At 38.8% G+C, this 27,647-nt stretch overlaps 1 protein-coding gene and 1 pseudogene across 1 annotated transcript; both read left to right on the forward strand.

Annotated features, from left to right (window-relative positions):
* The first annotated feature begins 2,761 nt into the window (after positions 1–2,761).
* LOC130712445 (uncharacterized) lies at positions 2,762–3,739 on the forward strand. The gene has a single exon (XM_057562280.1). It carries the CDS (start codon positions 2,762–2,764, stop codon positions 3,737–3,739), a length of 978 nt encoding a protein of 325 aa, XP_057418263.1.
* A 17,524-nt stretch (positions 3,740–21,263) lies between these two features.
* Positions 21,264–27,267, forward strand: LOC130712446 (endochitinase-like; annotated as a pseudogene).
* Positions 27,268–27,647: the final 380 nt, after the last annotated feature.

Below are 27,647 nucleotides of genomic sequence, written 5' to 3' on the forward strand. Positions count from 1 at the left end.
TTCTTAAGCACAGAGTTAGAGTTTACTAAAGCATGGTTATCATTTTTCAAATCAGAAATGATTTTCTCATGTTCAGAAGGAGTTTTAGAGACAGCAGATAAGTTCCTTTTCAGCTTCTTATGCTTAGACAATAAAGAATTATACTTATCCATAATGTCAGACAAAGCATGTTTCAGTTCAAAGGTAGAGAAAGAAGCGAATACCTCATTTTTATCGTCTGAATTATGATCTCCTTCTGATTCTGAGTCAGAGTCAACAGCTTCCTTTGACTCTGCTCCTTTGTCTTTGACAATGGCCATGAGTCCTTGGACTTCACCATCAGAGTCAATATCCTCTGACTCTGATTCATCAAAAGTCACCATCAGACTTTTCTTGGTCTTGAAGTGCTTCTTTGGCTTCTTGTCCTTCTTCAATTTTGGACAGTCACTTTTGTAGTTCCCTGATTCTTTGCACTCAAAGCATGTGACTTCTTCTGACCTGAGGATTCAGACTTTCCTTTGGCCTTTCCAGAGCCTTTGTACTTGCTCTGCCTGTGCTTCCAGATTCGGTTGAGTCTTTTAGAGATCAGAGTCAGCTCATCTTCATCAGAATCTTCTGATGCATCTTCAGATTCTTCTGCTTCAGCTTGAAGAGCTTTTGACTTTTCTGCTTTCGCCTTCTCAGATTTGGATTTTAAGGCTATTGACTTCTTCCTCAGATCTTGCATCTCTGAGCGCTTCAGCTCATGGCACTTCAGTATGCTGATGAGTTCTTCTAAACTCATACGCTCAACATCTCTCGTAATTTCTATTGAAGTCACCAAGGGCTTCCAGCTTTCAGGAAGACATCTGATGACCCTGATGACATGATCTTTTGTTGTGTAGCTCTTGTTGAGAGGTCGTATTCCAGCTACAAGCAACTGAAATCTGGAAAACATTTCTTCAATGGACTCGTTTGGCTCCATGACGAAGGATTCATACTTTTGGATCAAAGATAATGCCTTTGATTCTTTGACTTTCTTGTTTCCTTCATGAGACATCTTCAGGGATTCAAAAAATGTCTTTTGCATACTCACGATCTGTAATCTTTTGGTACTCTTCATAAGAAATAGCACTTAGAAGAATTGCTCTAGCTTTGTGATGTTGTGAGTAAAGCTTCTTTTGATCTGCAGTCATCTCTGACCTTGGGATCTTCTTGCCTTCTTCATCAGTTGGACGCTCATAGCCATCCACAATAATATCCCAGAGATCTGCATCAAAACCCAGAAAGAAACTTTCAAGTCTATCTTTCCAATATTCGAACCTTTGACCGTCGAACATGGGAGGTTTTGCATTGTAACAATCTCTTTGAGTTTCACTAGTGGTAGCCATTGTTTTTCACACCGGCCCGGATCACTGAACACTGTTAGGTGTGGTAATCAGAACTTGCGCTCTGATACCAATTGAAGGTATGAAAAACGGTAGAAAGGGGGGGTTTGAATAACGTTTTCAAGATAAAACTTCCACCTTAAAGATTTTAACAAATCTTTTCGAGAACTAAGTGCTAAAGATAAGAGATAGAGAAGCACACAAGGATTTTTATCCTGGTTCACTTGATAAATCCCTCAAGCTAATCCAGTCCACCCGTTAAGGTGATTTCTTCCTTCTTAGAATGAAGGCAATCCACTAATCAGGTAAAGTGTTACAACTGCACTTGAAACCTACAAGTGACTAACAATTACACTGACTTAGCTCACACTAAGATTCACTCTCTTAGTCTTCTCTAGGATCCGATCAACCTTGATCTCCTAAAGGTAACTAAACAAACTGTTTAAGAAAGAATGTTTACAAGAGATTTGCTTCTGAAAAGCTAATAGTAAACACAATGAATTCAGATGAAAGAATGCTTATAAGGTTTTTTGAATTTAGCTTGCGCGTGTGTAATTCTTCCAACCGCATCTTTCAATCTTCAGCCTCTATTTATACTCCAAGGATTAGGGTTTGAACGCTGCATGGAAATGCTACCGTTGGAGGGCAGTTCTGGAAATTCCAGCTTCTGCTGTGGCTGAGAATGTTAGGTAGGTCGTCAGGATAGTACATTTGTTTTTGTACTTGGATAGTGACTTGACCTTTAAACCTAGGAGACTTCTGATCAGGGGAATGCTTCATGTTAGAACTTGTGAAGCCGGTTGATCAGAGTCAGAGGGAAAGCACAGATCCTCTGACCGTTGTATCTTCTGATTCTGAACTCAGAGGGAAGTACATGGTCTTCAGAGTTTCTTGCTTCTGGACATCAGAGTTTCCACTATTCAGCTTCTGGATCTTCAGAGTCTTCTACACCATCAGAACATCTGAACCTTCAGAGTTTCTTGGTTGTTAGAACTTCTGGATCTTCAGAACTTCAAGTGACTGAGTCCATATCAGAGCTTGTATAACTTCAGATCTTCTGAAGCATTTCTACTGTTTAGAGTGAACATAGATGTTGCGAAAGCGTTGCTTGGGTCACTCTTTATGCACAGTGCTTCTTATTTGTGTGAGATTGAGTTGAGGTCAGAGCCTGTAAATAGCACACTCAGAAAAACACGTTAGAGTACCATAATTGTTCATACTCAAATGTTAACTTGTAATCATCAAAACATAGAGTTGTACTACTCGATCAAAACTTGATCTTACAGAAGGGAGGGACTGAACATGGAGATATAGGATATAATAATCAAAACCTTTATGACAGTCGATTTGATAACCGTTCTCATTTCAAGAATCGTGCTCAACCGTATGGAGTGCATGGGCCAGGGCATTCGATGATGTGGACTCGGAATCAAAATGATCGTGTTGCACCTTTGGCGGTTAATTTAACCGATGCTTTGCACACGTGTTTGGAGGCGAACGTTATCCGTTTTCCGCGGAAACCAAAGCCGTCGACAGGTTATGTGGATAAGACGAAGTGGTGTGAATATCATAGGATTTCGGGACACAATACTGATGATTGTTTTACTTTGAAGAAAGAGATAGATAAATTGGTGAAGGCTGGATGTATGAAACAACTTGAAGGGCAAAACAATTCATATGAGGCAGGAACTTCAACAAAGCGAACTGAAGATGGAAAGGAAGTTGAGAGCGATGGTCAAAACAGACAATCAGGAGGGAAAGCGAAGGGACGAATTCATTCTATCTTTGGTGGATTCCGAGGTGGTGGAATAACTAATTCAGCTCGAAAGAGGTATGTTCATTCAATCAATGTTGTTTATTCTAATGATTGGGGAAGTTGGGCAACCAACCAGCCAGATATTACTTTTACTGTGCGAGATTTTGAGGGAGTTCAGCCTCATGAGGATGATCCAATTGTGGTGATGCTGACGATCGCGGAATATGAAATTGAGTGGGTACTGCTGGATCAAGGGAGTTCAGCGGATTTAATTTATGGAGATGCTTTTGAAAAATTGGGGTTGACAGAATCTGATTTGCAACCTTATGATGGATCTTTGGTGGGTTTTTCTGGCGAAAAGGTGTTTGTCAGAGGTTATGTGGAGTTGAGCACTATTTTTGGAGAGGGGAAAAATGTGGAGACATTTGTTATTAAGTTCTTAGTAGTAAAATGTACTTCACCATACAATGTGCTTATTGGGAGGTCCTCATTGAATAGATTGGGGGCGATCATTTCTACCAGACATTTGACAGTCAAGTATCCGTTGAGCAAGGGAGGAGTTGGAGTTTTAAAGGCTGACCAAATCGTAGCCAGAAAATGTTATTCTGAAAGCTTCAAACAGTATGGTCATATGTGAAAGAAAGCTGTGAAAGAGGGACATCGGGTTTATGAGATTGAAATGAATCAAGGCGAAGCAAGTTTGGATCCTCGTGATGGATTTATAGAAAGCAAGATGACGTCAGAGGAGGAAACCAAAGTAGTGGCAATTGGCGAAAGGAATTTAAAAGTTGGCACGAGTTTAACAGCAAGTCAGCAAGACAGGTTGGTTAAACTTTTGGCTGAGAACATGGATTTGTTTGCATGGAGTGCGAAAGACCTTCCTGGAATTGATCCGGAATTTATTTGTCATAAATTAGCCTTAAATCCAAGAGCAAAGCCAATTGTTTAGTTTAAAAGGAAGATGGGCGAAGAGAAAGCAGAAGCTGTAAAGGTAGAAACTAGCAAGTTATTGGAAGATGGATTTATCCGAGAAGTAAAGTATCCAACGTGGTTGGCGAATGTTGTTATGGTGAAAAAGGCTAATGGAAAGTTGAGAATGTGTACTGATTATACAGATTTGAACAAGCATTGCCCGAAGGATTCTTATCCTTTTCCAAATATTGACAAACTTGTGGATAGGGCGTCTGGATTTGGAATGCTCAGCCTTATGGATGCATATTCTGGATACCATCAAATCAAAATGTATGGACCGGATGAGGAGAAAACAACTTTCATGACGAATCAGGCGAACTACTGTTATCAAACCATGCCATTTGAGCTCAAAAATGCAGGAGCAACTTATCAAAGGTTGATGGACAAAGTTTTTGATAAACAGGTGGGGCGAAACATGGAAATTTATGTTGATGACATGGTGGTAAAATAAGATGAAATGTTAACGCATTGTTCAGATTTGAGAGAAGCCTTTGGGGAGCTCAGAAAGCATAATATGATACTTAATCCAGAGAAGTGCTCGTTTGGGATTCAGAGTGGAAAGTTTCTGGGTTTTATGATCACAAGAAGGGGAATTGAAGCAAATCCTGATAAATGCAAAGCTATTATTGAAATGCAGAGTCCCACCTCAGTGAAAGATATGCAAAAGTTGACGGGAAGAATTGCAGCCCTGGCGAGATTCTTACCATGTTCTGGAAATAAATCAGCTCCATTCTTCCAGTGTTTGAGGAAAAACAAGGCGTTCCAATGGACAAAGGAGTGTGAAGTGGCGTTTCAAAATTTGAAGGAGCACTTATCAAAACCACCAATCTTATCAAAGCCAGTGCCAGGTATTTCGCTGTCAATATTTATTTCAATATCTGATAGCGCTGTTAGCTCAGTTTTATTGCAAGAACTTAAAGATGATTTGAGGATCATATATTTTGTGAGTCATGCACTCCAAGGGGCAGAATTGAGATACCAAAAAATAGAAAAGGCTGCTTTGGCCTTGATTATATCCGCCAGGAAGTTAAGACCTTATTTTCAAGGCTTTCCAGTGGTAGTCAAAATTGACTTACCACTTCACCAAGTGTTACAAAAGCCTGACTTAGCATGAAGAATGGTTTCATGGGCTGTTGAATTGTCTGAGTTTGGAATTTCATTTGAGAAGAAAGGACAGGTTAAAGCACAAACTTTGATTGATTTTGTTAATGAAATGTCTCCAGACGAGAAAAGTGAAGAGTCAGGTGAATGGAGTTTATCAGTTGATGGTTCGTCCAATATTAAAGGTAGTGGAGCTGGAGTGATTTTAGAAGGACCAGGGGCGTAACAATTGAACAGTCATTGAAATTTGATTTTAAAGCCAGCAATAATCAGGCAGAGTATGAGGCTATAATTGCAGGGCTGAGATTGGCGATCGAAATGGGCGTACAAAGCATCAGGATCAAGACAGATTCACAAATAGTGTCAAGACAAATCCAGGGAGAATATCAGGCGAAGGATGCACAGTTAGCCAAATACTTGGTGAAGGCTAAGAATTTAATGAAGTAGGTGGCGAAGGTGTAGATCAACCATGTTCCAAGAGAAGAAAATACGAGGGCTGACATCTTGTCAAAGTTAGCAAGTACCAAGAAACCAGGGAACAACAAGTCAGTAATTCAGGAAGTTTTAAACAGTCCCAGCGTTGAAAACGAGGAAGTTATGGCAATTCCAATGGTGATAGATCAAGAATGGATGGGTCGAATCAAGCTGTGTTTAGAGGCGGAAGGAGCTGATTTGCTTTTATTTACTAAGGATCAGATTCGGGAGGCGAGCCACTACACCCTTTTGGGCGATCAATTGTACAGAAGGGGAGTAGGAATTCCACTATTGAGGTGCGTTTCCAAAGAAGAGGCTGGCATAATTATGTTTGAAGTGCATGAAGGAGTGTGTGCAAGTCACGTAGGTGGAAGATCTTTAGCAGCAAAAGTCTTAAGAGCAGGATTTTATTGGCCAACACTGAGGTCAGATTGTATGGAGTATGCAAAAAAGTGTGTAAAGTGTCAGATGTACGCAGATTTGCATAGAGCACCGCCGGAGACGTTGAGTTCATCATGGCCATTTGCAATGTGGGGCGTGGATATCTTGGGACCTTTTACTCCACCAGGTTCACAAGTTAAATTCGTATTAGTGGCAGTAGATTATTTTACTAAATGGATCGAGGCGGAGTCAATGGCGAAGATAACAGCAGAAAAAAATAAAAAGTTTTACTGGAGGAAGCTAATTTGTAGGTTTGGTGTTCCAGCTACCATCATTTCAGACAATGGGACACAGTTTACTAGCCGAAGTGTGAAAAAATTTTGTACAGAAATGGGTATTGAAATGCGTTTTGCTTCGGTGGAGCATCCACAATCAAATGGGCAGGTAGAGTCCGCAAATAAAGTGATTTTGAATGGAATCAAAAAGCGTTTGGGCGAAGCAAAAGGATTATGGGCAGATGAATTGATTACTGTTATTTGGGCATACAATACAACTCCACAGTCCACAACGGGCGAGACACCTTTCAAGTTAACTTATGGGGTTGATGCTATGATCCCAGTGGAAGTTCAGGATGTAACATTCAGGGTGGCGACCTATAATGAGGAACAGAATGATATGAATAGACTTGTTGATTTGAATTTGGCTGATGAGACACAGGCAGAGGTTCGTTTGAGACAAGCAGTGGTAAAGCAAAGGTCAGAAAGGCGATACAATACAAGGGTGGTTCTAAGACAGATGGAAGCAGGAGATTTGGTGCTGAGAAGAAAGGCAAGAGGACCAGACGATTCAAAGTTGTCACCGAATTGGGAAGGACCTTACAGAATTCGAAGGGAGTTAGGACAAGGGGCGTATCATTTGGAAGAATTGTCTGGGCGAAGGGTACCGAGGGCTTGGAATGCACAGCATCTCCGTTACTATTACAGTTGAAGTGCAAGATGTTCGTCCAGCTTGCTTTGTGTTTGTACAGTTTGTTTCAGTTTGTGTATGTTGAAGACTACTTTCGTTATTTCAGTTGTGTGTGTGAAAGATGGTGTTGGTTCTCCATGTTGTTTAGGATTATGTTTGTTGCGTAAGACTAAGTTTGATGTGCTCTTTTCTCTACCTGAAAAGGAGAGTTTTTAACGAGGCATCACATATTAATGAATAACAGGTATGCACTCTTTTCTCTACCCCGGGCGGGAGAGTTTTTAACGAGGCATAACCTTTTAAAAATGTTCAAGGGCGTAACATTTTATTTTTTTCCTATAGCGGAAACGTATCAACTAAGGTCTATCAATTGGGCGACGTCAGACAATTGAGAAAGAGTAAGTCTCTTAAAACAAGAGCATTTGACCACGAATTCATAAGCACAGCCTTAAATTGGATTTAAGCTTGTCCAAACTAAGCACAAGTCTCCACGCGAGCATATTAATGAAATCAAATACTGTGACTTTGATTTCCATGGATAAATAAGTCAAAAAGGACAATTTGACTAAGTTATATACACAAAGGCCTTATGATTCCAAAGTAGTTGATTGAGTTTAAACTTTACAAAATCTGTGAGATTCACTCAGCAGTATTTTACTATATACAGTAAAATAAGAAAAGCGAAATGATCCTAATCGCTTAACAAGTTACTGCGTTATAAACAATAAAGAAAGGCGGAGCGATTCTGATGAAAAGGTTAGTGATTGAAATTTCCATTAAGTTATATTTTGAGCTTTGATATTGAGGTTATATTTTTAGTTTTGTAATTGTTCAACATAGAGCGTTAGTTAAAGTAGAAGTTATTCTTAGATTTCTTTGTCTAAGCGAAAAAGTAATTTCAGTATACTAGATGAAATGTGATAGCAATTCCGCAAGTGCACGGATTGCCCGAAGTAATATAAAGATATCGAACCACAGAGATAGTTGTTTATCAAATTGTTCAAAGACTTTTAATGTTTAGAATTGTAAAAGGAAAAGCAATATATGTTTGAAGTTTGGTTGTGTGAAAAACACTTGTGAATAAAAGCTAGAATTATAATTCAGAAAAGAAGTACCCTGGGCAAAGCTCCACTTAGTCCAATTATGTTTCTCAAATCAAGTTCTTATATGAAGTTTAGAATCCTTATCCATGGTGATGTAGCCTCTACCTCTACTTGTTAATTCCTTAATCAAGTAAAACATTCAATTTCATTTGCCAAACCTAATTCCTTAGTGCCTAGTCCATTCAATTGAAGAATGAAGTTTATAAGTTCAGGCCAACACAATAAGTTTCTACCCTTATTCCTAAGTGATAGCAAACAAATCAATCTAATCCCAAGTCCCTTAATCCTCACAAACTTCCGTTGTGCAAGAAGAAAGCAAAACACTTGTGTGCACTCAAGAGAATATTGATACAGAGAAGAGATACATAGAAAGGAAACTTTATTCATATAAGAAACTCAGAAGTTCAAAACATAATCAAAGCTAAGGTTCACTTCACCCAAAGTACAAAGGAAACTAGCCAAGCATGGCTATGAAATTCATAATGCAAATTAAGAGAGCAAAAACCTGAATCAAGAGTGCCAAGAAGCCTCCCACAAGCTACAAGAAACTAGAACTCTAAGTTTTGCTCAGAAAATACAAAGATACCTAAAAGAAATCACAAAATCCTAATTTATAGACTTTCCAGCGGCCCGCCACGCATGTGCGTGGCCTCCTCCACGCACATGCGTGGATGATCTGTCAAAAAAAACGCTCCTAGGTCTGCTTACCACGCATGTGCGTGGCCAAAACGGCGCACATGCGTGGTTTCCACGTTCCTTCATCTTTTTCCATCAGAACCACCACGCATGTGCGTGGCCTGAGGGGCGCACATGCGTGGTCTTCACCAGATTCCCCCCTTCGTTCACAGAACAGCCACGCATGTGCGTGGCACAGGTGGCGCACATGCGTGGCTCATCAGATTCTTCTCCGAATTTTGTAACTCCTTCTTCAACTATCATCATGGCTCATTACTTGGTCTTCAATCAACTTCATTAGCCATCAAAAACACCTGAAGCCTTCAAGGAATCTTAACAAACCATCATTCCACCAATGTAACTCATGAATCCACTCATTTAATCACAATAATTCAGAAATCATCTATTCAATTCATCAAATAAAACTCCTAATATGCAATCAACTCTCATATTCTCTCAAGATTTCAGCTCAAATCTGAACATAAGAATTAACCTCAAACTAAAACTAATAAAAAGACCAAATAAATAAATTAAAAATGCCTAAACTAATGCAAATGCAATTATGAACTATAAAGGGACCCAACTTGACTCAACACTAAATGAAGGACTCAAAAAGAAGAATAAAGAGGCAAAAAGGACTCGATAAACATACAATAAACCTCGGGTCATCACACCACTATACTCAACGGCAGCTTGTTCTCAAGCGTAAACTCAAGGTAGCTTGTCCTCAAGCACAGAATAAATCACCGCTTCTTCAGCTGTTTAAGCTTTTCAAAACAAGATACTTCACACAACAAGAGAAAGGTCAAATGCACACAACTAAAGATGAAAAGTCAGCAAGAGTAAACAAGACTTCCAAGCAAGAGCTCATCAACTTCCTCACATATCAAACACTTTCCTCACATTTTGGTGCTCTAACATACAAGCACAAAACTTCAGCCCTGGTAATCAATCAAATCAAAGTTAGTTGCAAAGTAGCAAGAATCAGAGAGAGACTGAAAATGATTGTAACTTTGGCTAGGGTAAAGGTAGGGAAACCAAGAAAAAGGGTAGCACAAGGGGCTCTCAAAACATGTTGGGGTGAGTGACTTCTTTATTCAACACAACCTGAGCAGAATGTTTAGACTTTGGGATTCCTTCCTTCTTTTTATTTTATTTTCTTTTTCTTTTGTTTTTCAATTGTCAAGGCACTTGCCCTTCTTTTGACAATTCAGCTAGCTTTTTTTTTCTTTTCTTTGTTAGGAAGGAATTCCTTTTATAATTTTACCTGCTCAAACAAAACCATAAGACACTCACCAACAACACAATTCACCATAGTTTGGGGGCCAAGAAAAATTATTCAATTATAAGGCTCAACTTGGGCAACTAGGGAAAACAAATGCAATTTCAGCAAAGTTCTGAGGCCAGAAAGAATTTCCTACCAAGTCTCTTCAAAGATTCAAGCACTAAGCAAAAACCAACATGTATTTCAAAACAGAGCTAAGTATGTGCAAGCATGTTAGGAATAAACTTTGAGACACTCAGCACTCCACAAAAACAATAGGGTGTTGAAGTGAAACACCCTTTCTTATGAACTCAAGCAAGTAAGATCAAGCTACCTCACCTTCCAAGCACAATAGTATGTACAAAGACCACAAGATAAAAACATGGAAGTATCGTCAACTTTCAATAAGAAGCAGCTAAGTCAAGGGTGAAACCACTTAAACAAGTTCAGCATAGCAGCAAGAAACCCAAGGATATTCATACTGACTCGAAGGTAAAAAAAACAAAACATGCAAAAGACTCGATGCACTAACTACCTAAAAAGAAAATGTTTTTTTTTATAGAAGAACACAAAACTAAAGCAAACTCAAATTCAAGAAAAGCAAACCTGGACTTGGGTTGTCTCCCAAGAAGCTCAATTTTAAAGTCTTTGATAGACTTCCCTCCTTTTCAGCTAAGAAGGATTAGAATCACACTTTCTCAAACTTTTGCATGAGCAAGGTAGGAATTTTGCACCAAACTTTTCCACAAGGTCTTCCCAAGTAACAATACTTCCTTGAGGTTGAGATTGAAACCAAATCTTAGCTTCATCCTTCAAGGAGTATGGGAACAACCTCAGCCTAAAGGCATCATCAGACACATCTTTTATCCTTACTGTGCTACTGAACTGATGAAACCGCACCATATGAGCATGAAAATTCTCTGTGGCTGACCCTCCATATTGGTGCTCGCCTACAAGCTTTATGAGAGTTGGGTTCATCTCATAGTTGTCCTTTTTTACTTCTGAGGCCGCCTTTCCTGAAATCTTAGCAAACTCTTCACAAACAAATTCATCAATCACTTCACAGCTAAACACATCCTCACAGTTAGGATGCTTCAATGTTCTAAAAACTGAAAACTTTACCTTTTCATCACCAACTTTCAAGGACAAAAGACCCTTGGCAACATTGATTTTTGCATTACCAGTTGCCAAGAAAGGTCTTCCCAAAATTAGAGGAACTCTAGAGTCCTCTTCAATGTCCAGAATCACAAAATCAACAGGAAAGATAAATTTGTCCACCCTTACCAAAACATCTTCAGCAATCCTATATGGGTGCTTAATGGACCTGTCCGCCAATTGCAAACACATCAAGGTAGGAGTGGCCTCACCCATATTCAATTTTTTAAACATGGAGAGCGGCATTAGATTGATGCTAGCCCCCAAGTCACATAAGTCCTTAGCCCCAGGTAAACCTTCAATCTCAACAGGAATGGTAAAACTCCCAGGATCTTTCAACTTATGGGGGAGTTTTCTCTGGACAATTGCACTACACTCCTCTGTCATCATAATTGTTTCATTCACCTCACTCAATCTCTTCCTCCCAGATACAATATCCTTCATGAACTTTGCATAGGTTGGCATTTGCTCTAAGGCTTCAGAAAAAGGAATATTGATTTGCAACTTTTTAAAAATTTGTAAGAACTTTGAAAATTGTTTTTCCAGATTTTTCTTCACTAAAGCCTTAGGAAATGGTACCTTGCAAGTTATTTTCTCAGGAAAAGAATCCTTACTCTCTTTGTTTTTTACAACTTCCTCACTTTTTGTTCTCTCTTTTTCTTTCTCAACCACTTTCTCAAGTTCAACACTCTTCTTTTCAACTAACTCCTCAATTTCATTCAAAGTTTTACCACTCCTAAGAGTGACAGCAGAAAAATTTTCAGATTTAGAGTCTTTAGGATTAATAAGAGTGTCACTAGGAAACGTACCTGGGAACCTTTCTGCAATGGCCTTGGCAATTTGGCCAACTTGAGTCTCCAAATTTTTTATGGAGGACTCATGATTCTTGAAGCTGGTTCTAGTTTCATTCATGAAACCCCTGGTCTCATTCATGAAACTCTGATTAGTAAGAGCCAAATCAGCGACAATCTCCTCCAAACTCTTCTTACCATTCCCCTGATTTTGAGGTGGTGGAGGCCTTTGATTCAGCTGGTATTGCCTCTGATTTGGAAATTGCTTTGAACCACTAGCTTCTCCTGAGTTGTTTTGGTCCCTCCAGGAGAAGTTAGGATGATTTCTCCAACCTGGATTATAAGTGTTGGAGTAGGGATCATTTTGATAATTCCCCATGGCCTTAACCTCTTCATCAAATTCAGCATCCTCAGCATTTCTTTGCCCAAATTCGAGCCTCTTCACCATGGCATCCACCTTTTGTGCAAGCTTTTTGTTGGATGCAAGAACTGCATCAAGAGTCTCAACCTCATAAACTCCCTTGCGGTTCTGCCTATCATTGTTTGAATGTGCAGCTCTAGCAGCCAAATTGTTTATGATGTCAAGTGCTGGTTGGGTTGGTAGAGCATCAAAGGCTCCGCTTGCAGCTGTGTCCAACTTGTCTCTGGTGTAGTCATTGAGAGCTGCATAGAATTTCTCCACTTGGTCAGCAGTGGAGATGTTGTGGCCTGGGCATTTCATCAAGAGTCTTTTGAACCTCTCCCATGTCTCATAGAGATTCTCAGAGTCCAGCTGGATGAAGGAATTGATCTCTTGCTTCAACTTCCTTATGCGGTTGTAGGGGAAGAACTTAGTTGTGAATTTCTCAGCTAAATCATCCCAAGAAGTAATACTCCTCAATGGTTGTGTTCTCAACCATTCTTCAGCAACATCCCTGAGAGAAAAAGGAAACAACATTAACCTGATGGTGTCCAGGTTGACATTCCTTCTCAGTGTGGAGCAATGTCTGGTAAAGCGCTCCAAGTGTCCATGAACATCTTCATTTGCACTCCCTCCAAACTGGTGTTGACTGACCAAAGTGATGAAGTGTGGTGGGATTTGGAAGTCTGGAGGAGCATCTTGAGGTACAACAATGCTCCCCTCAAAGTTGTAGTCCACACGAGGTGCAGTGATGTCCCTCAAGGACCTTTGAGCCTCCTGCTCTTCTCGAAGTTGCCTATCTCTTTCAGTCTGGGCAGCAACTTGAGCAGTGATCTCAGCACGAAGCCTTGCTTCCATCTGAGCTGGTGTTTCTTCAGCGGCCATGTCAATAGCCTGAGTGCGTCTCCTCTGTTGTGCAAGTCTGCGATGGAAAGTACGGTCAATCTCTGGATCAAATAGTAATGACTTAGGATCAACTGAACCTCGCATAAACTAACAAACAGTTAATAGCACCTATTCACTCAACAGAGATTCAAGCAAGCAAGTAACAAAGATTCTAAACAAAAAACCATCCAAGAATGTTTGATAAGACTCAACTATCCCCGGCAACGGCGCCAAAAACTTGATAGCAATTCCGCAAGTGCACGGATTGCCCGAAGTAATATAAAGATATCGAACCACAGAGATAGTTGTTTATCAAATTGTTCAAAGACTTTTAATGTTTAGAATTGTAAAAGGAAAAGCAATATATGTTTGAAGTTTGGTTGTGTGAAAAACACTTGTGAATAAAAGCTAGAATTATAATTCAGAAAAGAAGTACCCTGGGCAAAGCTCCACTTAGTCCAATTATGTTTCTCAAATCAAGTTCTTATATGAAGTTTAGAATCCTTATCCATGGTGATGTAGCCTCTACCTCTACTTGTTAATTCCTTAATCAAGTAAAACATTCAATTTCATTTGCCAAACCTAATTCCTTAGTGCCTAGTCCATTCAATTGAAGAATGAAGTTTATAAGTTCAGGCCAACACAATAAGTTTCTACCCTTATTCCTAAGTGATAGCAAACAAATCAATCTAATCCCAAGTCCCTTAATCCTCACAAACTTCCGTTGTGCAAGAAGAAAGCAAAACACTTGTGTGCACTCAAGAGAATATTGATACAGAGAAGAGATACATAGAAAGGAAACTTTATTCATATAAGAAACTCAGAAGTTCAAAACATAATCAAAGCTAAGGTTCACTTCACCCAAAGTACAAAGGAAACTAGCCAAGCATGGCTATGAAATTCATAATGCAAATTAAGAGAGCAAAAACCTGAATCAAGAGTGCCAAGAAGCCTCCCACAAGCTACAAGAAACTAGAACTCTAAGTTTTGCTCAGAAAATACAAAGATACCTAAAAGAAATCACAAAATCCTAATTTATAGACTTTCCAGCGGCCCGCCACGCATGTGCGTGGCCTCCTCCACGCACATGCGTGGATGATCTGTCAAAAAAAACGCTCCTAGGTCTGCTTACCACGCATGTGCGTGGCCAAAACGGCGCACATGCGTGGTTTCCACGTTCCTTCATCTTTTTCCATCAGAACCACCACGCATGTGCGTGGCCTGAGGGGCGCACATGCGTGGTCTTCACCAGATTCCCCCCTTCGTTCACAGAACAGCCACGCATGTGCGTGGCACAGGTGGCGCACATGCGTGGCTCATCAGATTCTTCTCCGAATTTTGTAACTCCTTCTTCAACTATCATCATGGCTCATTACTTGGTCTTCAATCAACTTCATTAGCCATCAAAAACACCTGAAGCCTTCAAGGAATCTTAACAAACCATCATTCCACCAATGTAACTCATGAATCCACTCATTTAATCACAATAATTCAGAAATCATCTATTCAATTCATCAAATAAAACTCCTAATATGCAATCAACTCTCATATTCTCTCAAGATTTCAGCTCAAATCTGAACATAAGAATTAACCTCAAACTAAAACTAATAAAAAGACCAAATAAATAAATTAAAAATGCCTAAACTAATGCAAATGCAATTATGAACTATAAAGGGACCCAACTTGACTCAACACTAAATGAAGGACTCAAAAAGAAGAATAAAGAGGCAAAAAGGACTCGATAAACATACAATAAACCTCGGGTCATCAAAATGTTTATTAGGCGAAGATTTTGAATGTGCGGAAAAGTTAGACATTTATGTGAAACTTAAGCATTCATGTAGTACTGAAAGAAAATTCATTGCATAAAAGGAAAAGTTTGTTACATTAAAGCAAGGGAAATAAAGGAACATAAAAGTAAAAGAGATTGGAGTCCTTAACATGATTTGCTAAAAGGAGGAGTACATGAATTGGAGCTAATAGTTCTCTCCTTGCCCCTCTTTGTTGGTGACATTTTCTTCTTCATTTCCTTTTTCTTCTTCTTCTTCTTCTTCTTCTTCTTCTTCTTCTTCTTCTTCTTCTTCTTCTTCTTCTTCTTCTTCTTCCTCTTCTTCTTCTTCTGCATTGTCGGGGCTGATCAACTTACCATCCACAATACGGGCGTAAGGATTGGAGCCTTCAAAGTTGATAGTCAAATTAGGGTTGAGAAAGGTGATATGATTCAGTGCTTTGGCAAAGCCAGCCTCAAATTGGTCCAGGACAGAGCATTTCAGTTCAGCAACTTCAGATTTAAATTTGGAATTTTCTTCCAAAAGTTGGTTGTGTACAGCAGTCATCTAGACGATATCAGCTTTCACCTTTTCATTCTCTTCAGTCAATGCTTGGAAAGAAGTCTTGTTTTCTTCAGCAGTCTTCTTCAAATTGGCAACTTCCAATGCCAAATCAGCAGCTTTTTTCTCATTCGCCTTGTTGGATTCGTCCAACAACTTCATTGTAGCCTTCATTTTTTCAATTTCCTTCTCCTTTTCTTCAACAAGTTTTGTGTTGGCGAGACCATCAAATCCAGCAGATTCTAACTCAATCATCTTAGAGATGGCAGCAATCTCTAAGCCTTTAGTCATCATGGCCTGACAAGCTTCCTTCAGGCCAATATTTCTCATCTTTTCTCGGTCCGCCTCAAAGACGAAATTTGTTTCCACCAAAGAATTGAAGTCAATCTTCGAGTCCCACAGTGAAGTTACTTCATTTGAAGATAACTCTTCAAATTCCTTCAACAGGTTTTTCCAGCAAGGGGGTGGGCCACTTGATGAACAACCTTTGTTCGTCTCAAAAGCACCGCTTTTGCTCATGAATTGTTCCAGAGAAGTTTGGTTGGAGGCCTTGCTCTTGGCTGAAGCAAGATCTTCATTTTTCTTCTTCTTCTTAGTAGGACGACCCGTTTCAGTGCCTGAATGGCTAGTGTCTTGATCAGCAAGCGATTTTGAAGGATTCCTCTTTTCACGAGCGGCTTGTTGTTCGCGGCGGAAACGAAGGATGTTTTCCTCTGATAGGCGAGCCATTTTTCCTGCAAAAAGTAAGAGTGTTAGAGTACCAGAAAGCATAGCGTAGAGCATGAAAAGAAAATGCAAATTAGGATGCCTTACCAATATACACACCCACTTGATTTTTAGAAAGGGCGGTCATAAAATCTTTAAGGTTTAGTCCTAAGTTCGACAGGAATTGGCAATCAACTAGTTCTTCAGGAGTCAAGGCATCATCAGGAATTTTGATGATAACTTCATATTGGTTCGTCCAATAAAATGGAAATCGAGGGCTTCCATCGTCAAAATAGAATATATCCTTACAGCGATCGGATTCACGAAGTTTGAAAATTTTTCCTTTGAAATGTTTGTAATGACTCTTGTAGAGAGTAAATAGCCTCAAACCCCTAGCAATAGCGAGCGAAACATATTCGCCTCTAACATTTCGCCCACATGTTTCAAAGAAATAAAAAAAATTGTTTCTGGTGGGTTCGATGTTTAAGGTAAGGCGGAGAATTTCGAAAGCTTTCAGGTAAGCCCAAGCATTACCATGAAGTTGGGTAGGAGCTACGTTTAGGAGGGTTAGAACAGAGCATGTAAAGTCAGAAAAAGGGAGGTTGTATTTCAAATCGGAAAATAGATTTTCAAAGAGGTAACTGAAGTTTCGCCCTTGATTGTCTGGTTGTCCAAAACAACATGGTTCGTATGGGGAGCAGGGAATTATGTCCAAGTGGGCATCTAGACCATCTTTCCTAAAGTTATATTTGGTAACTAAATCTACAACAGCTTTTGGAGTATTGATTTTAGAAAACTGTTTTTTAATTTTGCTAGCAACCCAAAGTGAATCAGCAGTAGGTGAGACGTTAGATGCAGAAACTTCTCTACGAGTACATTTGGAAGCCATTTTCAAAGGTTCCTGAAAGTAGAAGTTCGGAAGTGTAAGATGAAGAGAAAAATCAGGTTTGAATTTCTGGGTTTGAAATGCAGAACATTGTTTCTAGGTTTCTGGGTTTGGCAATATGAGATGTTCAAAAGTTCAAATGTGGAATCAGGTATACAAAAGAAAAAGAGGAAAGGGAAAGAAGTGAAATTTACCTTGACTACGTAGAAACTTGATTGATTTCTGGGTTTGCTGGTGATGAAGGCACGGGAAGGATGTTGAATGATGATTGCACTTGTTGATGAAGCAATGAAAGGGTAATCTCTTTTCGTTGCAGTGAAAAGAGAGAATATGTGTAAGGGAAAAGTGAGAGTGTGGAAGAAAGGTAAAAACTTTGGACCTTATATAGAGAAAGAAGAGAAGGTGAAAAGGTGAAGTGAAAGGGTGCGTTAATGGGTGAATTAAAGGATGAGCAGACGCGTGCCTCCACGCATGCATTGAAGGGGCATATTCTGACGGTTGGACGGAAAGGACATATCGGTCTGACTAAAATTTGAATTTGAAGAGATTTGATTGGAAGGGACATTTTCGTCCGGAAGCAATGACGTTCTGAAAAGGTTTGAGCTTTCTCACCGAATGGAAAGGGTATGTTAGTCTAAGGAGAAACGTTTCATGAAAGGGTATGACCTTTCACATCTAAAATTAATTATGCTTTTAATAATATTTATTTGCTTTGATGATCAAGTTAGTGGGATTCGCAAGTGTTTATTGATACTGTGGCACCAAGTTCCCAAAATTATATGCAGGATCTTTTGTTGATATATTATGACAGGTGGAGTAATGGTGACTTTGAAATTTTGTCACGGTCAGAGCATGTGAAGTGACAACTGAAGAGATTTGACGATTCAACATGCGAAGAAAGAAGATAAGAGGAAAGTTAGGTTGATGTGATTATTGTTATCTGTTTGTCAAAGTTTACAAGTATTAGAATTTACACGCTCATTATTGGGCATTGTATTTGATTTAATAGTTGAGGGCTTATTAAAGACACATTCGCCTTATACTAAGTCTTAGTGTCTTGAGAGCTTGTGGTCTGATATGGGCGAATCAATGTATTTTACAATTGGGCTGACCAAACTTATGTACCAAATGGGCCGGGTAACCCATGGTCCAACCGGACCAAAACCCAAGCTATAAATAACAGGCACCACCCAAGCGGTAGGGGACCTATCATTTCACGCATTTTTACTCGTTTGTTTACCTCTTGTTCGCTCTCTAGTTTGATTAGCCCTATCGGCAGTTCAATACCGGAACAAGTCTGAAAGATAAGAGAAGAGACAATGTTTTGTTATTGTTGAGAGATGAGAAAAGGAGAAGAGGCTTTGGAAAGACGATGGTTTGTTTTTGTTGATGTACACCTTGTGCCTCTTTTATATATAATTTCTTCGTCTTTCCAAAATAATTAAGTGTACAATAAGAGAAGAAATACATTTCATTTAAACTGTTTTTTTTTTCTTGAAAAACATTTTAAAAAAAAGTTTTAAAAAAGGTTTTTAATTATAGAAAATTAAAACCACAATCAAACAAAGTTTAAATGGACAGATAAATATAAATAATTTTTTTAAAATGGACAATTAATAAAAAAGGATGTAGTAGGCTAGTAGCACATGTAAAGCAGTAGAAACTAGAAAGTGATACAAAGAAGTAGAAACTAGAAAGTGATACGTTCCTTGATTTCACATAATTGTTCACTATAGTAAAACTTTTCCTTATTTCATGTAATGGGTCTGACAAGGTCAAGTCAATATGGGACTATCACGACCAGATGTATAAGTATAGACTATAGAAGTCAAGTCACCTTAGGACAGGAGGGTTGGAGGTGGAGCATATTGTTCATTATCTTTCCATACGTATGTTTAATCTCCATCTTAGTTTGATTTCAATTCAATACTAGTCCACACCCACATATCTCCGTGGGAGTCCATTAAAATTAGGCTAAAAAGCACTTTTGGCCCCGTGAGGGGTAGACGGTGCACTGTTTGAAAACATGAGGGGTAGAAACATCGACAAAAATAGATAGGGGCAGAATTTGCACAAACTTGGAACATCAGGGGCCAAAAATGCTTTTTAGCCTTAAAATTAAAAGTATTCAAAAGGTATAAAATAATTGAAAATTAGATTTCTATGATAACGTGGGACCAAACGAGATGATTCAAACCACGGTACATATCACATTGGACATATATAAGGTATTGGGTGTATGCAAGAGTTATCTCATTTACTCCCTCCATTCCTATATAACTGACATTATTTCTAGCTTAATTTTGTTTCTAATTATCTGCCACTTAAAGTTCAAGAGAGCATTAATAATATTTTGCCAATTATACTCTTCATTTATTGGTGGTAGGAAAATTGAAAAGTTAGAATTAATAAGAGAGATAAATGGTATAATAGGAAGTTAGATAGTAATTTTAATAAAACAAGAACATTAATTATTATTTCTTAATACTTGTGCAACAACCTTAAATTGTCAGTTATATAGAAACGAAGGGAGTATAAGTATATACTGTTTATAAACTGCTTAAAGTTGTCCCTAACTATGATGTGATCACCAACATAATCAATGACGGGCTTGAATGCGGGCACGAATAGCAGTATAGGCGCATAGCAGTGACAGATGCAAGGGGGGACATGGCTATGTCATGGTAATTGTTTTTCTCACCCCCTCTCATCTAGTTACACCCCTTTTAAGTGCGTTAACATTGCACTTTCAAGTACGTGAACATCGTATTTTCAAGTGTGTATAAAAAGGGGAGGTAAAAGTAGATGAGAGGGGGGTGGGAAAAACAATTACCCTATGTCATGGTCACTCCCAATTTATTGGTTTTATCAATTATGTGCACCACCCTAAGGGAGAACATGGCTATATTGGTCTGTTGTTTTTATTTGCAGTCATGTGAACTCACTTTCACTTAATTATTTCTCATAATTTTTATGTTATTTTAATTTTTTGATAAGGCTAAAGTGACTTTTTAGCGATATATAAGCTTCCTTTAAAATTTTCTATTTCTTCCACTTTCACATTTACCTTTGAAACTTATCGGAGTACAATCTTTTGATATGATGCTACTTCTTTTTTTGAACTCAAATAGCATGATATAAATTAAACCGGAAAAGATGTCAAAACATCAGAGTCTACAAATCGAACAGCGCAAGGCGGAACCTCCTCCACCTAGACAAACTCGCCATAGGTGGAAGCGTTCCGAGTTAAATAATCTGCCACGGAATTACCTGAGCATCTAGTAAAAGTAAAAATAACAGAATCAAAGTGCAAGTTAAGTCTATGACAATCATTGACAATAATAGCCAAATAGTTTCTCCCTACTGCTCCTGTCCTCCAAGCCTTGAATAATTGAAGACAATCAATCTCGAAAATCACTTGACGGAAGCCCAAATCAATAGCAAGAGACATTGCCCAGCGGAGACATAAAGCTTCAGCAAGTAAAGGTGATAAAACATAGCAAGAAGATGCTACTTTTCTACTACATTTTGAGATGATACTACTTATTTTTCTAATTTCTTTTGACATTTTATTGCTGGTCTAATAAGGCGAGATATTATTTATTATATATTATACTCAATTTACCATAAAATATTGAGTATATGTTAAATTTGTCACACAAATTATCCAGTAGAAAATTAATTATTTTAGAAGACGTTGGACTCTAACTATTTTTTTTTTTGAAATCCGGAGTTGGTCTCTAACTAGGAAAGTTAATGCTAGAGCTTGAGAAGCTTCTGGGTCAAATGGATCTATAAAAGTCATCTTAACTTGGTCACCCAACTGAAAATTGAAGGAATTGTATTCTATGCCTTCTATTGATAAGTAAATGAGTATATATACACAAAGGTCCTAGTTAGTTAGGGAATGAAACTAGGCTAGATTACAGGTGTAATTACATTAAAATAAATTTTAAATGGTCGCACTTTGAAGGTGTGTTTCCATCGCACTCTTTAGATGTGTATCTATTACACACTTTTAGGTGTGTTACTCACACGCTCTAAAATGCGTTACTCGCGCACTTTACAGAGCGATGGTCACGCACGCACCTGCAAATGTGAGCGAAGGCCAACAAAAGACGGATGATGAACTAGATGCTAAAACAGATAGAAGACAAAAACAGACAGAAGACAAGGTGACATTCATAACACATTAATTTACAAATAACTTTTAATGGGAAAATAATACCAACAAGATAAAGGGTATTATATCTTGGTCTTCCATTTTTTTTTTGTCATGAATCAGTTTTTGATGGATTTAACCGGTTCACAACCTTTTTTTACCGATTGTACCGATTTTTCAAAGGTCGGTAATTATAGGAGAAGATCGAAAAAACTAATTAAGGTGGATTCTGGCTGGTTGGATCCGGTTCAGACAACAATGACTTTAACTGAACACGTTTATTTTCTAATCAATTCTTTTGCATGACTACAATTTCCAAATAATTGTTTCATTGCAACAAAACTGATTTCGTGAAACTATAGGTTTGTTGATACCTTCGTTTCTTATTAACAGTCCACTTTGAAGAACAAAAAAGTATTCCTATATGGCGAAAAATAATTAAATGATGTTTCAAAGTTAGAATTAAATGATGTTTTTCCAAGAAAAGCCCTTGCAGGAATAATAAATGACGAAAAATAAAATGCATTATGTTAATATGTGTGTTTCTTCTCTCTCTGACGAGTTATATATGAATGAAGGTGTAAGACCCAAATTTTTAAGTTTTGGATAAGGGAATAAAATACAAGAGTTTATTGGATGAAATAAATTTATGAAGGAAAAGGTTCAGGAAAAGTCCAAGGATTGTATCAAAACCGATAAGAGTTATAGCACGACTAACATTCGCCTAATCTTAAGTCGAAGACCCTAGTGAATAGTTAATTTATACTTTAGGACACGATGGAAACTAATTCCAAAAATCTTCAGAGAAATATTAGAATTTCTCTTATTCGTCTATAAACAAGTATTTCGACGCGAAACCCTGGAACGTACGAACGTCAAATTCCAATTCTCGGAAGTTTTCCGAAACGGAATCCCTGATAGTTCGAGAAACCTAAGATCGACGGACGATGAAGACTTTTTCTATTCGGAGCTTCAAATGAAGATTCCACCCGCGTTCGCCTATTTCTCTCGTTATTTCTAATCTTTCTTCAGAAGGAAGTTTTCTCTTCCGACATCCACTGCAAAAAGTAACTTATCGGGTAAAATAGTTTTACACCGATTTTGCATTAGTCACCTAAAATACAAGGAAACCTCTGTTGAGTTTTGGAATTCTGTCACCAAAACCTATCTTAGAACTCACGGAGAATGAAGCCGGAAAAATAGGAATCACTCTTATATTTTTATTTTAACTCTATGAGTTAAATCCTCCGGTGTCTAAACTAATCTGTACCGGTTTACAAAATATCTTCTCAAAATATCTCCCTAAAATATCTATTCGTTCTTATCCAGTCTTTGATAAATATCTATTCATTCTTATCCAATCTTTGATAAATATCTATTCATTCTTATCCAATCTTTGATAAATATCTATTCGTTCTTATCCAATCTTTGATTAATATCTATTCGTTCTTATCCAATCTTTGATAAATATCTATTCGTTCTTATCCAATTTCTGATAAATATCTATTCAACCTTATCCGATCCTTGATAAATATCTACTCATCATTATCTAATCTCTACAAAATATCTTTACAAAATATCTTTACCAAAATATCTTCTCAAAAATATCTATCCATCCTTATCCATCCACCAATGCATCCTTATCCAAACTTTGTAAAATATCTCCATTTCCTTCACTATATATAGGTTATAAGCTAGAAAATGAAAATTTTGCAAAACTCACCCATTTCTTTCCCCAAAACCGCGGCCAAGAGAGGAGAAGAGGAGGAAGTTGATCTTCGCGAATTCTTGCCCGTTTGCTTCACCGATCGTTGCTAATCGAAGACCTTGAGGTAGGTAAACTATATCTCTCTTCTGATCGTCGTTTCTGTCGACTTCTCCTAAGTCTTTATGTGTCCAAAGTTTTGAGGTTTTTGGAAAATTGTCCAAATAGCTTGATTTCTTTGTCTAAACATCTTCCCTACGTGCTCAGGAGCACTTCTGTCGGATTAGTTTTTTCGTAATGTCGCCGGAATTCCGCCGGAATCAATTCTACCTCAAATACCCATTTTGGGGCAAAGTCTCAATCTTTTAGCTGAAATCTATCGACTTGGCTTAGTGCTAGTAGGATTAATCATCATAAACGTCGTTATTGACATCCCCATCCAATTTGTTTTTCAAAAATCCAGTTTTGAAATTCTGAGTTTAAAATAATGACCAAACTACCCCTATGTCAGTTTTCGATCTGAAAATTTTTCTGAGCTTAGATCCGCCTTAGTTACGACTTATGATAACCTAGGAACCAAGTTTGATCGAAGAAAAATCGACCCTCCCAATTAGGAAAAGTGGCCGAGAGCTATACCAAGGGGGGGAGGAAATCCGACTTTTTCAAAAACTTGTCCTAACGCGTTAGATTGTCGTACCACGGAGTTGTAGTGTTCCGTGTGACCCTAGGACTTATTGTTTGCTGAGTTTCTGACTCATTGTGATTGATTTCTGTGAAATTGCTTTAAGGTTCGTTTGAGGAATTCGGAGGACTTGAGGAGGAAGATCGTGAAGGAAAGACCAAGGAGCGAGCTGGAAAATCAACAGGTGAGGGCTACTCTTTGAATTACTAGATAATGCTTTAGGTGTCGACGAATTCGACTTGATTTATGTGTTATGCACTTAATTGCTAATTGTCTGAAATGATTTCTGAGGCTTCGGCCGATCTTGTTGAGTACTTGATGTCATGATATTGTGTGCTAAATGATTCACATGTTATGTGCTAAATGGTTAATCTAGGATGTGTTGGAATATGCTGTTAATGCTTATTGATTGAGCTGATTTATTTATGTTACTCCACTTATATCTGTTATGCTTCAGAGTGAGGATAACGGGCATGTCATGCCGATTTTATTTTGAGATTTTGGGAAAGTTTGATGGGACGGACCGAGGTTCGTACCCTATTATTGTTTTATGGATCGAGACCTTCTCAAAGGAAAATTGAGTTTGAAAATGTTATTGGAAAAAACCCCATTTGAATTCACGTAAGAACTTGGGTTGTTCTGTCTAAGGCAAGAAGGGCTTTTAATGAGGCATTGTGCCCGGCCAGCTTACCTGGGAACTTCTCGAGCCATTACTTGGGTGATGATGGACCTTTTGTTTTGATACCTTCTCCAGGGAATCATTGGAATTATGGGATCTTTGAAACTAATAGGATTAGAGACGCAACTTAAACAATTTCATAATGAATCTCCATAATGTATTAAACAACCTCAAAACCCTTAATATAATGATAAAAGACTCAGACAATAGTTTAGGGCTTGAACATAAGTGTTTTGAAAATGAGAAGTGTCGGCAAATCCAAGATTAGGAGAAACTCATAAGTTTCCAAGTACATTCGTACTCTTTCGCTCGATGAGCAGTTTATTGTTTGGCTATCTAAAGTTTAGCCGGAGACTATAAGTTTCCAAGTACTTCGGTACCTTTTCGCTCGATGAGCAGTTTATTGATTGGCTATCTAAAGTTTAGCCGGGAACCATGAGTTCCAAAGTACATTCTTCTTCTTTTTGATTAATTCATTTTGTCGCAGAATCGACATTTGCCTTAGGGTAGGCTTTTTAGAGACGATAAGTTAGCTAGAACACGTGACGACGTGTCGAGTGAGGTCGGAGACGTTGTTTGGCTAATCACTTGCATTCATGCACTCATTTTGAGGTTAATACACGGCGTGATACCGGACCTCGGTGGATTCCAAAATGGTCATAAGACCCGGATTTCCATATTTAGGACACTACGGTGGTCCTCAGTAGCAGACGGAATGGCAGACCTACGGGTTCACTGCTGATCTGACTACTTTTGTGTGGTGTAAGAGGCGCCCGAGCGGAATGGTCCCACTTTGGCCGGTGTTAGGGCTGACTCGATGGTGTCCATCCTTCTTCCGGAATGCATTTTGTTACCCAGCATTGCATTTCATGCAACATACATGCTGACTTAGTTGCTGAGTGTGATTGGTACCTGTTTATCCTATTTGAGGCATGCTAATTGTTATTATGATCTTTATATTCATTGTGATATATGCAACCCTAGGATGTTATCCCTAAACGTATAAGCCTGAGAGGCTAAATAATTATTACCCTATATATCTGGTTTTATTATTTATATAATTCTTTGGAGTTGACCCTCGCGTCTTCTGTGTGTGTTTGGGCGGACTACGCCATTGTCAGTTGAGTATGGCGGACTGGTACGAGACGGTCGTCCCTTCGGGGGGGACCAGGTTTGAGATGTTGGACCAAGACACCCCAAGCTCATGGGTGGTCGACCCCGCCGGCCACCGAGCTATCTATTCAGGGCGAATAATGGAGGATCGCATTGACCGGATGCCAAGCCTGACGCACGGAGTCTGGAGGCACTACACTATCAGCTTCAACTTGCCACCGGGTGTACACTGCGGACCTGGACTGGGAGTGCCACCACCACCGTCGCCTTCGGACGACGAGTACCCCTCGGAGGAGGTGCCTGTGGGAGGGACTTCTTCAGGCACTAGTTCACCCACTGTCGCGGCTGCTATAGACTTGGGATCGGGTGCAGAACCCGCTCGACCAGCTGTGGAGACCGATGCAGTCATCGACATAGTCGTCTTGGATTTTGATTCAGACGACGATCTTGGGGATGCATAGTTGGGATTAGTGTAGGAGTAGCGTCTTGGCTCTGATGTTCAGTCTTTCGTTTTGGGCAGGGTAGGTCCCCGACCTTTAGCTTTTCTTGTGGTTCTCTTTACGAAAATCACAGAGAGTTGGTTGGACTAGGGGGTCTTGTTTTAGGCCATCTGGGCTGACTTATTCTCATTTTGAGGGTTTGTGTTGCAGACACTTAACCTTTTCTTTTGAAATGTACCTTTTGCCTTCGGGCGTTGCTCTCTTTTGCTGTCCGTCACTAGAGGTTTACTCGTGACGTGGTTTACTACTTACAGCGGGGGCTGTAATTATTATTGTATATTAGTTCTGTTATCTTCTGTTGTCAGGTTCTATTTCTTTCAGATTTAATTTTGTATTATCGAAAAAAAAAAATATTCACGTTTTTCCGCTTAAACTTTCTTTTCGGTTACTAAAGTGACGCCACCGAATTCGGGGTGTTACAGAAAGTAGTAATTATTTTGGTTTACATAATAAGATATTTCATAGTCAGTCACAAGTTTGATTTTGTACAAGAAGTTCTAGTTTTATTATTTGTTTTTTAGGCAAAACCAAAAGGTATGAATTAATTGGTGAAATCACTTAATTATGAATCAATTATATTAATGTTTTGAGCAGGAGGGTGGTCATCTGCTCCAGATGGTCCATACGCGTGGGGATATTGCTTTGTTAACGAACTCAGTAACCCTGGAGACTATTGCACGTCCAGAGATTGGCCATGTGCTCCTGGTAAAAAGTACTATGGAGAGGATCGGACCAATTCAACTCACTCAGTAAGTCCCTTCTTTCATCATGAAACTTAATTGAATGCACAAAAAGTATCAACTATATAATTAGTGATATGAGTAATGAATATGGCTATTGACACTAATGGAACCTTTTATAACACCAATTACAATTATGGTCAAGCGAGTAACGCAATTGGTGAAGATTTGATAAACAATCCGGATCTAGTATCTACAAACCCGATCGTGTCCTTCAAGACAACCATATGGCTTTGGATAACTCGAGAGGCAAACAAGCCATCACGCCACTATGTGATTACTGGGGAAATGGAGGCCATTTGGTGATGACTGGTCAGCATGGCGAGTCCCTAGGTACAACGTGATCACCAACATAATCAACGACGAGATTGAATGCGGGCACGGGTGGGATCGTCATGTCCAAAGTCGTATTGGGTTTTACCGAAGGTACTGCCAGATATTAGGAGTGAGCCCTGGAGATAACTTGGACTGCAACAACCAAAGGCCATTTGCTTGATGGTGTTAATGTATTGCAAATAATAAAGGGGATTACAATGATCCTAAGTGTAACACGGATCTTCTTGCTAAAGAAGGTAGATCCTGCTTATCTAGTTTAAATAAAATAATTCAGCATGTTTGAATTTTAGTTAAACTCAATATTTATCCTTGATCTCACGAAAATGATATTTTAAACAAAAGAACTCATGCACAAAATATTACACATAAACATTAGGGGTGTACAAAATATGTTCTTGTCTTTTGACCCGTTCTACCCGAAGTCCATTCAACCTGCACCTCATCGAGTGTCTTTGGGTATATGGACGAGTTCGGGTTTAAAAATTTGGTATAGTCAAAACATTAGAGTCTACAAATCGAACAGCGCAAGGCATAACCTCC

The sequence above is a fragment of the Lotus japonicus genome, chromosome 4 (genome assembly GCF_012489685.1).
Source record: "Lotus japonicus ecotype B-129 chromosome 4, LjGifu_v1.2".
Taxonomy (NCBI): domain Eukaryota; kingdom Viridiplantae; phylum Streptophyta; class Magnoliopsida; order Fabales; family Fabaceae; genus Lotus; species Lotus japonicus.

Coding starts and splice junctions, on each gene's coding strand:
- LOC130712445 (XM_057562280.1), top strand. CDS start 2,762: ATGTGGACTCGGAATCAAAATGATCGTGTTGCACCTTTGGCGGTTAAT.